The sequence below is a fragment of the Lepisosteus platostomus genome, chromosome 9 (assembly GCF_059453375.1).
Source record: "Lepisosteus platostomus isolate fLepPlt1 chromosome 9, fLepPlt1.hap1, whole genome shotgun sequence".
Lineage (NCBI taxonomy): Eukaryota > Metazoa > Chordata > Actinopteri > Semionotiformes > Lepisosteidae > Lepisosteus > Lepisosteus platostomus.
In genome coordinates, this window is record NC_142619.1 from 38,089,112 (window position 1) to 38,102,792 (window position 13,681).

The window sequence follows — 13,681 nt, forward strand, 5'->3', positions numbered from 1 at the left end:
CATAGAAAATTTGAATTTTTATGCTCTGCAATTTAAAACTGCAACTCAACACCTGTGGACAACAATTAATTTTTACATTAGAACGTGACAATTTGGTATTCCAAATCTATTAATTTTCTACTTAATGGTCATTAAGCTAATAAGATCTATATACCCTTTAAGGACAAAATGGTTGCTCAATGAAAGGAACAAGCTTTATGTCTATAAATAGAATTTATCTGCTCAGGAATACAAAGATATCAGTAATTCACAAATTCGAGTGCAGAACACTGAGAAGTCTTGTCTTTAACTTAGGCTACATGATTTGTTGCTTCCTCTAGTGCGTATGGGTGTGTTCGTTACAATGGGATTGTCTGATTTTTCCACTGTAAAACATTAAACAAGGTTCTTGGATAGAACTGTAATAAGTTTTGAATACAGAGTAATGGGTTGGATAAAAATCAATGGAACCATTATTAGGGGCATTTTACTTTCAAATAAAAAACAGATGTAATGTTTAGGATTTCCACCTGCTCCAGTTACCCTTCTGACTTTTTCAGATGTAATGTAACGCATTTATTTTCTAATTCTGTTTACTATTTTTTTACTGTAGATTTGTGGTGCAATGTGTCGAAGGCTCCACGGCCTTCTTTTTTCAGCATGGAATAAACCTATTACTTGTTCCCAATACTGTACATACACTATGTAATTCTTACAGTACATATACTGTACATATAGTATATGGATTTGCAGTAAATGGCTCATTGCTCAAGAAATGAGAAATAATTAAAGGGAAAACATGTTAGGCCTTGTTACAGCTGTTGTATGGCCTAGATAAGCTTCCAAATGGACCTACAATGTTTTAAGCCTGCTAATAACTAGTGGATTTTAAGGAAGGTGGGGCTCTCATCATGCTCAACCAGGAAAGACGCTCACTCAAGTGCAGGGTCTATGTGATTACGGGTTTGAACCAGGGTCATATCACTGTGGCCGTGATTTTCACTGGCAGGGAGAGACCCAGGCAGCCTCCTGGCAGCTGCCAACTGCCGCCAGGAGGGATGTGCCTCTCTTTCGATTGACCCCAGACCTCTGGCAAGGGCTTGTGTTGCCAGTCTCGTGTTCAAAAAGACGAGTGGCTGAAAGGATTCATTTCCTCATTCTCTCCTGTGTACAGTCACAGGGAGTCGCAGCTGCTGTCAAGATGTGAAAAACATAGTTGACTGTTCCAAATGGTGGGAAAATGAACCAGTGGTTCTAAAAAAAGAATGGGGGTAAGGCAGGAAACTGGTCGTGGTTGTCTGCAGAGCAACAACAAAGAGTAGAATGGAAGAAAAAAGCAAAGTACATAGTCCACTAAAGATTGGACACAGGTTTCTTGCAGAGATGGAAAGTAAATTGAAACAACAGTCTTGCATTGAGTTTTTGTGCATCTAGTCTTGTAGATCTTGTTAAATCGTGCTGAAAGATTTTTGATTGTTGGAGCTAGATGAATAAGGAATAATGGCATATTATTAATCCCTGTAAGTCTGTTATATCACAGTTATTTATAGCCATCCGTTTTCACATTTTGCTGAAGGGCTTTGGAACTGAAGGGCTGTTTTCATCCTCAATTTATTGTCCTTTCCTTCTAGTCTGAGAAAAAAATGTGTGTGAAATTGAATATATTTGGGAAAGTGGTGACATTTCTCTAGGTTTTAGAAGAGTACTGAGTTTTGATGTTAGTTTGAACTTACTGTAGATGTGTGCCCCTGTCAGCAGTTCAAACTTAGGGTCCTGAAACAATTTCATAGGTGCTGATTTGTCTGAAATCTGGCTTCTTCTTGGTGTCCCCAATCTCTAGCTTTAAATACGATTAAATAATCAGGATAACATTTCAAGTAAAACAGTTAGTATTTTTGAAATAATAAAACAACAAATGAAATTGACTGTACACTGTATAGTGTTAAGTTAAAATTATTAAAGATTGACATTAAATAGAAATTAAACATAAAATAAAAACATGTCTATGAGTGTTCAAAATCATTCTTTTTTCTCAAAATATTCAGTATTCAAAATGTCAAAGGGTGTCTAGTGGCCTAAGGTACATTAACCTGATTTTTAACTTTCCTCACCTTGTGTTTCCTTTTAACAATCCAAATACTATAAATGGTGTCACTAAAATGCAGTTTTTTCAAAGGAGTAGGGTAGAAAAAATAACCTTCGTCTGGCTGAAAACAAGTAAATTTAAGTTTTCTTTAAAACCTTATTTAAAACAATTTTCTGTTACAGACGTGTTGCTCAAATTAGTCAAGATGAAGTGGATCCTTCTATTGTCCTACAAAGCATTTAACATTGATTTCAGTGATCTGTATTTATCTGAACAGCCTAATACAATAACCTGAATGACATGCCCAGACGTAGGTTTTGTGCTCAAGGGCTGTTGCTATCCTTGTTTTTCTTGATAGAACACAGAAATGGATGAAGGTGTAATAATTTCAACATTTTTATTAAATCCTAATCTTAGCTAGAAAGGAAGGAAAAATAAATGAAGAAAAATTGTAAAAGTCCAACAGAGTGTGAGTCCTGCATATCAGTAATCTTATACAAATGTGATGCAGCTAACGAGAAAACTACTGTACAAATTGAATCTCACTTAATTGCCTTTATACTTTTAACCTCAAATAATTAGATAGTGTTCAAAAAGAATCTTGCAGTCTTTCATACTGTAAATGATATGAATCATTGTGAATGCGACTTGTTGCACTAATCTTATGTACAATTAATTATGCACATATGTCTTTTTGTCTTTTGTTTAACTATCTCTAACAGCTTTAAGGCAACAGTTGTTTTGCGCTTCACTAATTCATAAACCTCAAAACCTTATTTCACTAGAGGAAGCCTTAAAGTAAACACTTTCTCATACCAGTAACCAATTACATCACAGCAAGAAATACACAGAATTTGAAATAGCAGCATTTTTCATCAATAATAAAAAGAACTTCACCTCTACAGCTTCACCTCTTCTTGTCCGGTTGTTTTTATTTTTTGTGTTGGTGTTTCTGATTGATCTGTGTTACCTCAGCTGCGCCGAAACCTGTTGATCAATGCAGTCCTCTTGTCCACGTGTTTTTGTGTTTTGTGTTGCCTCTGCTGTGCCCATGCGTGTTGACCAGCGTGGCCCTCTTCTTGTCTCTTGTCTGTGTCAGAGCGCTGTGTTTCTTTGGTTTGGCCCTGTCTCTTCTGGCAGTGTACCGAGCTCGCCCTTGGCCTCCTGGAGGCCGGCTCCTCCTGCCTACATGCAGCCTGCAGCGCCTGCTGTGCCTGCTGCTCCTGTTGCTGTGTGGGCCTGAAGGAAACCCCTGCTGAGGACCTCAACTGCCACATCGATTGTGATTTTGCCCTCTTTGATTCTTGCTGCGAGACGGCTGAGTGCCTGGAGATTTGTTTCGAGTGTTCTGAACTCTGCCAGTATAGCTAGTTTAAAAAGAGAAATGGCCAAGGTCAATAATCTGTAAGTGAACACATTAGCCAGTACAACAGTTACAGAAACCTCTGTCATGTATGACCTCTCAGGGCAACATGAAAGCTTACTGAAATATTGGCTAACTTCCATATATAAACCAGCTGGGGAGATGTGTCTCACAGGACAGATAGCTCTTTCCTATTTATCAGCCTACTTAAGCATACTAAAACAGCTGATGAGTTCATTCGTCACAAGTACAATACAATACTTGAGCAGCCTAACGTAATCTTCTGTTCCTAAGGAAACAAGGATTTAACTGTGGAGGCTTGTGTTCCAGGGAAAATAATATATGTTCAAGAGTTAAACACTCCTAACAGTATCTGCTTGTCTTTAAAAAGGGGTTGGGTTCAGTGAGCTGTATCTTGGTGCAAAACTATTCAGGGGGGAAAACTAGTAATATACAGTATAAGGACAGTAGCATAAAAAGGGATAGCTGGATCTGCAGTGCTTGCTGATAGATTGTTTTGCTGAAGGAAGTATATGTAATTTCAAAATATTTTCATACATCACAGCACTTGTGTCAGAAAGTTGACCAGTGCTTTAACTGCTCAAAAAACCTCCAAGTGATATATGTACAATTTTTTCCAAATTGATTTCTTTGAACTTTTTTTTTTTCTCGCAGCTTGCATGCTTTGATTCTTCTCGGGTTGAAAGGTTTTATCTTGACTTCACCAGGACCGCGGTACTCTTTGAAAAATGTTAGCACTTGCCTTCAAATGCTTGATTGCGTGCTCAAGCCTCATCTTATTATTAAGACCCTACAAAATTCACAGGCGAATACGAATGACTGACCAACCTGGTTTTCAGTGTAACGTCAAGATGGTAATCAAGCTACTTATATGAAACTGATCCAAAGAATAAGTAATCAGCAGTTAATTATAAAATATCCCCTCATATTGAGAAACAGTTAAGCCTATTTTAGTTTGAACATTTAACGGTAAGACCTTGCAAATGAGAGACTTACTGCCCCCAAAAAAACTCACAAATAATGGAGATAATAGAAAATATGAAAAACAGTAATTTGCCTCAGACAGACTCTTTTCTGTGCTACTGTATGTATACATCCCCTAATGCACTCATCATTGCATTTTTTAAACTTTTTGTTTGATTGACCCTCTCGTCATACCAGACATATTCTTCACTAGTTCAAATTAAATTAAAGATCCTCAATACGGAAAAACACATCCTGTCTTAATTGCATTTCTCAGTGCCATCTTATACAGTACTTTAAGGTGTTTAAATTGATAAAAGTACCTTTTAAGATCAACTACCTGTTCTTGGACACAAGTTACGTCAGTTTCCGCAGAGTTAGCTGAAATAATTTCCCTTCATATCTGAGTGCGTTATCAGATGTTTGATTTAATCTTTTCTGCCTGATACTCGAACATGTTAAAACTGTCACATCCTCTAATGTTTCTTTCACAGCTTTATTTTCTGTTCAACAATATTGGAAGCCTCGTGGCCTGGTCGTCCCTGTAAGTGACGTGATTAAATGAAGGATAGTGATGAGGATTGTCATCATCATCTGTCATAGACTGTCAAATTTAGTGCTACCTTTAAACATACCAGTTGTAGAGTTGCCATAACTATTTTGTATTATCTAGATATTTTTCTAATTGCTTAGTAGTTTTACATTGATTACTAGGGAAGTTATTTCTTAGAAGACTTCTAGATGATTTCCAGATTAGAGATGGTGTTTTTGACATTTTGAGTGTTGCTGTATTGAAAACCCGGTCAGTCATTCACATCCACCTTTGGAGGAATTTGCTGCAGCAGAAGTTGCACATTGGCCTCCCACCAAACAGACTTTCCTAATTTTAAGATTTTTATGCTGCTTAATCCCAAAATTCACTAACTGTCCATGCAGGATTGAAGGATATGTACCTGTATACTGTATGTAATATAGATAGACATTTAAATATTCAAAATATTTGTGCTGGCAACATTATTACAGACAGTAATATGTTCAGAATTATTATGGTAGCATGTATTTTGTAGGAAACATTTCTGGGTAAGACAATGAAGCAAATGATCCAGCTCACACTACACACATGCAAATATGGTAACAGGGATATAAAAAATATCTTCAGTTTTACCTAACAACAGAAATAAAGTAATTTGTCATTACACTAAAAAAACACGTAATTCTAAAATGAGGTTAAATGTTAATCAAAAAGGAGAAAAACATCAGCAGTAGTGCAGCAATTTGCTGCTGAAATTTGGGACATTGTTAATCAGCTTTACATGATCAGCTAGTGCGTTTGCATGATAATGTCCCCATTATTAGAAAATTTGCTAATCAGTCCCAAAAGTGTAATTCATTCTTTTGAAATGATTTTCAGATGTCGATTCTTCTGGTTTCCCCCTTCTTTTGTCCCTTTTTCACTGCAAGCTTAAGATTCATTTCAGGAGATGCAAGTTTTCTGCCTTTCGTTCTGTAAATATTATGCATTTGTCATCTGTCTCCCTGTCAGAGCTCTCTTCATACTTCTGTCCTAAATCTATGTTGAATGTGTCAGTTGAATCACTAAGCTAGCATATAAGAAAGTAAAAAAAAAAATCTTAATGTTTCAGTCTAGTTTAAAAGGGAGATAAGAGACCTGCTACCTTCTGCTTACCCGAAAGCTAGTGGTGTTCTGTCTGGGTTAAAATAACCTGTCTGTTACTTTATCACATTTCATGTAAAGTACATTGTACTGCAGGTGCTCATAACAAACTGAATTGAAGAGACTACTGCATTTTAAATTTCTATGCATTCCTAACATTTAAAAAAAAACAACACAGTTTTAAATGTCACATGGCCTGCATCAAAGTAATTCGAGAAATATTTGATGAGTGAAAGACCTAACACTGCTTTCTGATATTATTTTATTTTAAGACAAGAAAATAAGTTTATTGGACCCGTTTTTCAGTTGTCATTAATGCTGTCTTCTTCCATATTGTTTTCCCCCCGCCCCGTTTTAAAAAAATGGCCAACTGTTTGCTCCCCACCCCTGGACCCTGTGAAAGACTGCTGCGTTCACTGCATCCTGGCCTGCCTCTTCTGCGAGTTCCTGGCCCTCTGTAACATTGTGGTGGCCCAGGCGTCGTGTGGTACCTGTACCTCGGAGGCCTGCTGCTGCTGCTGCGGGGATGACCTGGGGGACGACTGTAACTGCCCCTGTGACATGGACTGCGGCATCATGGATGCCTGCTGCGAGTCGTCAGACTGCCTGGAGATCTGCATGGAGTGCTGTGGAATCTGCTTCCCCACATAAGCCGCAATCGACACGTTCAGTCCTATATAAAGGAGGTGGACAACTAGGGTGACCAGTGTTACAGAGAGATGTACACAGTGAGAGTTTAACTGCTGAAGCTTCATGCATCCTTTTCCTTACTTCATGACATGGACGCAGATTTCAGAAAGGCCTTTGTACTGGAGAGCACGCAAAAGCCGTTTGTGTACGTGGAATTACGCGACAACGTAAAATCGACATGAGCGTACTTTAAAATTGTTGTAGAGTAGTATTACCAACTATGCAGAACTGAGGTTAAATTTAAGAAATAAAAAGTAATGTTTCAAGCTGTAGGCAACTGTAATTTTAACTTAACACAGCTATCATGTCTCTGAGGTTTATTCCGATGTGCTCAAGAAGATCTTTTATAGTACTATTGGCACTTTCACATTATTCTTTGGGTGGGCTCTTTTATGGAAGGGTCTGGAGAGTATTGTAATTTTTTTTTACAAAAATAGAAAGATTGAGCAGGATTTTTGTCTTTCGTTGCAAAGACCATCTAATTACCAGTAAGGTTTTCCAATGAAATGACCAAAAGATGTTCAGGTGGCACAGAGGCTTTGTGATACTCTTATCAGTTAATGTCTTGAGTGCTTTAGAACCCACTGAGTTTCCTGGGTCTTATTTCTAACATTATTGTTAAATTCCCAGGCTTAAAAAAACAATCATAAATGTACAATATACTGTTTTTAGAAGATTTATTTTAACATTGTCTACTGTAGTTTGGTAAACAGGTTATCTTATGTTTTTATATTATTTTTTATGAATGAAAACTGTAAAACTAAGAAAAATAGAAAATACAGTAAATTTATTAAAAAATGCTTAGAATTTTTCTGTGTTCTTCCATGCTTCTTCTAAAACTTTAACATGTTTTTGAGTGTGTAAATTCTATAAACGTAAATATTCACCCTTATGTGTAAGGGATGGTAATTGATATAGTACCATCTTTAACAATTTCTTTTTAGTTTCCACAAACATTGTCTAAGTAACACCATCTCAACACAATTTAAATTTGATCTATTGTTTATCTTTATAAACATACACATACAGAACCTTGGATGTTTGGAAAAAATGCTAAGTCTGGTGTGTTCATGAAACTTTTCTAAAGGTTTCTTAAATAGTTTACAGTTAGGAGCATTTCAAGTGTGTTAAATATGTGAATAATCATGCTCAACTATTTACAAAAGGCAGGGATACTCGTTTCCTGGGATTGATATTGGATTTGAATCACTGTGGATTACACAAAGTTGTGGATGTATGATGTATACTCTTTGCTATACAGAGTGAAGTGGGGTTTTTTTTACACTTTTGTCCCACGCTGCGTTTTTGTTTGCTGTTGAGGAGTTTTCTGTAAACTCAGCAGCATTTGTCAGTGCAGCTAACATGCAGCCCTATTATTAGAACTTCTAGTTAAATACTAGAGGAACTTGGTCTTTCTATTCAGCCGATTTCACTTTTTCACTGAATATCACTTTTTTGTTGTTTGCATTTATTTCCTTATAAATATAATTATTTCAGGTCATATTGATTTAAACTTTTCCCCTTTGACTGCTGTTTAGGGTTAGGGACTGGTATTAACGGCCCATTTTTTACAAGCTAAAAAGTGATCGTTGAAGCACTATGGTATTACTGTACATCCTACCTTCGTTACCACCTTGTTAGGCATGTCCATTATTGTATTTGATGAAAAGACTATATAAAGGACCGAAAAAAATATACTTCTGTGATTTCACACAGAAAATGTCACCAAATTTTAGGAAACTCTTAAGAGGAGATTTAACATGGTGCTTGATATTTTTAATGACTGCTTTACATTGTCTTCTGTTGTCAGTTTCTTTTGTTTTCCTGCATAATATATTAGCACAAAGTATTTGTCTCTGAAGCAGAGAATGTTTAGTAATGCATACTGTAAAGATGCTAATAGTATTTTCTACTTAATCTATTCTGTCATTTGTAGCCATTATATTTTTCTACTGGTAGAATTAACATTTAAGTACCATTTATAGTAGAAACTCTCAAACTTAAATGTAGATAATGTGAAAGTACTATTTCCATTGATAACATATTATTTATCTTCTCTAAAAGTACAGTTTTAGTTTTATACCCTATTAGACTTCAGTGTTTTCTTTTTCTGTTTTGTCTCACTGATCCCCTGCCCCCCCCAGCATATGCCAAACTTTACTGTGTGTATAACTTTCAGGTGTAAACTGTAAAACTGAATACTGTTGAAAATAAAATGCATAAAGACTTATATTCAGTGTTTTGCATTTTATTTATCTATCTTCAGTGTCTTTATGTTGAACTTGCATTCAGTTATTACAGCCGCTTAAATGCAGACATTCTTTTGTACTTGACTTCCTGTTATGCCCTTGTCTTTGAAAATCGGAGCTGAATCCTTTTGCGGTGGTGACTCATCATAGCTACAGTAAGTGCGTGCAAAACTGAAACTCTGATTTGGACAGCCAGCCTCTATTTGCGCTACGGCTTCCTGTAAAGTAGGAACTTGTAAGGCAGTAAGTACAGCATTGGTCATCAAAGCCGTCTTTACATACTGTACTGTAAAGGTGTGTGAATTTTTAACGCAATACAAAAAAGAGAGGGATCCCTGTGTATCCAAGGTTAGCTCCGAGATCCTTTTAAAATGCTTTCACGTAGACAGTGCTACACAGAGACACCCGTGATCACTCAGGAGGACATATGCTACCTGTTCTCAAGAACCAAAACAGCTCCCCTGCTGGGTAATGCTGTATTCTGACCTTTGGCAAGAACAACCCCCTATTAACCTTTCAATTAACCCCAACACTGTCCTATTTGGCATACCCCCTGCAAGTCCCAGCAAGACATTTCCATTCCTTTTATATTTTCTGCCTTGATAAATTCTGCTCAGAAATTACCATCTTATTTCACTAATGGCATTTGAAAATATTCCCAATGGCTATCACTCTTTTTTAATCGCAAGGGGGGGAAAAAACATCTCCAGGTAAGTGTGCTGTGACCTTTTGCAAAGTCACCCACCTTTATCCTTTTAATCAATTTCCCTCAGTTCATTTCAGCACAAGTGCTTGTAATTTCCTGATTAAGAAAATTCCATTGTTTCTGTTTTCAGTCTCAAGAAATTTAGTGCTGCTTGGACCTGAGGTCATTTCTCTTACAATATTAAATAAGTCATTAGAGGAGCATTTTTTTCACTTCTCAGTCGGATGTTACTCAGGTCCGCAAAATGAACGTCTGGTGCCCTTAGCTACAGAAATATACACATTATAGCTTTTGAATTCTCTTCTTTATTATTTAATAAGGAAATTTGTTTTAATACTGTGTTGTTTCCTTTTGTGCATTTGCTTCAAAGCTTTTTGTTACTGTTAACTTAAATACTGTATACTGTATATGCACTTGATTATTAATTCCCCAGCCCTGAATGGCTTAATAACAATTTACATTACTGAACCAGATGTGATTGAATGATTCAGAGTGGTTATGCACAGATCATATTGGAAAATAACTGTTGGTTTACGAAACACAGAACAAAAAAAAATTCCAGCAGAGCAAATATCAAGTGGAACTAATTCAGTTTTGGCATTGATTTAGACCAAACAGTTTTACAGTGCCAGTTTGAAAATGGGAGCAAAACCAGCTTTTTTTATTCATTCTCTGCAAATTAACATTCAGATGTAACATGCATAAGAGCTGAGCAACTATGCATTCTAGAGGTTCATTAGGTACTACCAATTTAAGGGCCTATACTTTGCATGTGATGCATAATGTAATAATATCCTTTCTTCTCATTCACATCAAAGTTTGAAGGACTGTTGGTATCTTCTTGAAATCTGACTTGCAGCATGACATAAAAAATAATATGAATAGATCTTTCAGTGGGGTAAGCACAAAACTAGTTGGAGTAATGTCACACTCAATTAATGTACTCAGGTGGTGCCCCCATTAAAATTCCCACTTGTGGGTACAGCTTACTATGCAAATGGGGTCATTACCTGGAGATTTTAATTGGGTATGACATGGGGAGCAGAATGTTTCCTCCTTATATTTATTTGCATGTACACTTTTTTCAAATATAAGTCACATTATTATATACTTTCTTCATATATTACCCCTATTTTAAGGAAGGTCATTTTGGAAAAAAATCTTTGATTGGGAACCCAGCATATTGTTGTCAGTGTAGCTTGCTCTTACTTATTATCTTGAATGCTTAAATTGAATAAGGTCTCACTATTATAATTTGTGGTTGTACATGTCATCATAATAGAGAGTCCCAGTGGGTCCTGAATATCATGAAGACAAGCTTTGAGCTTATTTAGAGACAATCGTGCTTTCTGCTGCATCAATCCCAAATGCAAATTTCTATTCAGCTGATAATGTGTCATTATTATTATGTGTTCAGCTTTTTATTTACTTATTTCTGGATAAAGTTATCAGTCAAATACCTTTTTAGCATTTTGTTTCTTTAAACAAAAGAATCAAAGTGGACTGTACTCCCTGAATATATAAAAATATTGAATTGGTCTGAAAATCTGAAACAAAAAATATAGTGCACATAAATATAAAGTCTTCCTTTCTCTCAGATGTTCTATCTTCAAGATTTTGTAGTTGCATACAAAAAGATTTTTGAGTATGGCATGAGAAAAGTAAATGATTTGCTGGTCTTTAATCTTACCTACATGCCCTATTTCAGATTTGTTGTTTTTAAGCATGTCTCATTATATTCAGTTGTAATACTTAAATATTTAAAATCCCTTTCCTGAAACCTTTGCCACTTTACAAGTTCACCTTACCGTGTTTAATCTCTCTGTTACCTTAAGGTGCTACCATGATGTTGTAAAAACCAGCAGGCAGCATTTTGAGAGATCTTGGAAAGAGCAAAGAAATCAGTTCCTTAGTTTAAAGTACTGAGGAAGTTCAAAGTTCCTGCCACTCAGGTTTGAAGTTTTGTACTGACAATGAATGACTTGAAAATGAAAGAAAAAGACTTTATATCAGGGTGCTTTAATGCTTCTGCTTTTTTCCCCCTGCTCGTGCTGCCTGAAACAGAATTTTATGTGTGTGTAGTATTTTTAAACATCAAGTGGGATGCAAATGTCATGGCTGTGTCTAGGTTTGTGTGCTTGCTTGTTTAGGTTAGAGGGGGAAATGGCTGCTACGAGTAAGACATCAAAATAAAGTGATGCACTTCTAAACTTTTTTCAAAATTTAATGGACCGTGGTAGAAGCAAATTGAGGAGGACATGTGGGTAGAAAATTTCCTGTTTATTTGCTTGAACATGGTCCTTGAACTATAAATTAGATGTCACCATCATTATTTGTCAATTGATAACAGGAATGTGTTGTAGCTAACAAAGCTATGATTTGATTTTTCTTTTTAAAATTACTTAAATGAGCAAGTTGACTGGCGTGAAGTTATCCTGACAGTTTGACAATTTTGTTATTCACAGTGCTTTCTTGTATATTCTTGTATATATTGGTACATACAGTACGGTGACATAACGCTGTCATGTTTCACACAGTAAACTTAATGAAATACACGTTGACTTTTCAAGTTTTCAAGAAACAGTTCAAATAAAAACCCTTCTCTTTTGAATTCATTATTCATACGCCATACTGTATGCACACTGAAATATTTGTAATGCCTTTTTGAATTATTATATAATATTAAATCTGGCATTTAAATTAGAAATAAATGTTTTTGACCTAAAATTTTATTTTATAACACACTGTTTTGTATCTTAGGTGTGTTTATTATTCTAACATTAGGTGTGGGTTGCAGCATTATGCAACTATTTTTTTTAGATAAAGGAAGGTCTGTCCCTGTGTTGTTGTGTAAACATGTTTTTATTTTAAAATAAGTGTTGGAAAGAAATAAAAAATATTGAACTTAAATACAGTACTGACATGGATTGATGACAGATTGTTCGTCCTGTATGTTAAATGTTTTGCTTGAAGATGTTCTGTATTATTGAGAATACAAAATTGTTTCCGATCATTTCCCACTAATTTTTAAACTGAATAGTGAAAAATTCTAGACATTAATCATAGTACACATAAATTGCTTTGTATACCTCACCTGGATTTCTAAGAATCCAGGCCTGCTAAGGAACTTCTTTTTTTAGAATCAATCATAAAACTCGTAACTTCATAATAATTTAAACATACCTGTGATTGAATCTCCCTGAAGGGGAGAAGAACCGGTGTTAACATAGTCTGTGCCTCAACAGAAGAGTTACAGTAGATTATTAGGGATTTCTGGAGGGAATCGTAAATATGGTACTGTAAATTAACTGATCCTGGACATGTTGCAAAGTTCAGGACAAGGTTGCTCACAAATTTTTAATTTAAATAAGTGTATTCTGTTTTTTATCCGTAACAGTTAAAGTGAACAGTTTTTAACCTTGGTGATCTGGGAAGGATTCAGTCTTGTGAAATTAAGCATAACCGCAGGTCTCCCCGTGACAGGTACATTCAGATAATTCTATCTCTGGTGTCTAAGCACCAAGCTTTCTCAGTCTCAGTCAAAAGCCCAGTTTCAGGCAGTGGCAAGTTTAAACACTCTTAAGTGAATGACCTAGGGGAGTGATATCACATACTGTAACTTGAGACTTGTTGTACCACGTTTGACAAATAATATACAGTATGTTCAGACAGAATATTTTGTAAAACAGTGCATTGTCTAATGATACATTATTCTTAAAGTGAAAATGAATCAATCAGTGTTATTTTTAAAGAATAAACAGGAAGAATGGACAGAAATATAATGAAAAAGGACAGCCCTGCCAAATCTTTTATTAACTAAAAAGAAAGCATTTGTATCAACACTCTTGAGTTCACTCTTGACTTATTAAATCCATACTCCTACAAGACTCTAATGCCCAAGGTATGAGGCTGCCAACTGATGAACTAACCAATCAGGAAAAGCATTCTT

General features: G+C 35.8%; 1 protein-coding gene across 1 annotated transcript in view; it reads left to right on the forward strand.

The window, feature by feature from the left end:
- mdfic (MyoD family inhibitor domain containing) overlaps positions 1-9,007 on the forward strand; it is a 41,142-nt gene extending 32,135 nt beyond the window's left edge. Inside the window, exon 5 of the mRNA XM_088644899.1 lies at positions 6,491-9,007. Within this exon, the coding sequence (XP_088501025.1) occupies positions 6,491-6,738 (248 nt within the window). The 3' untranslated portion in view covers positions 6,739-9,007. The remainder of the gene's footprint in view (positions 1-6,490) is intronic.
- Positions 9,008-13,681: the final 4,674 nt, after the last annotated feature.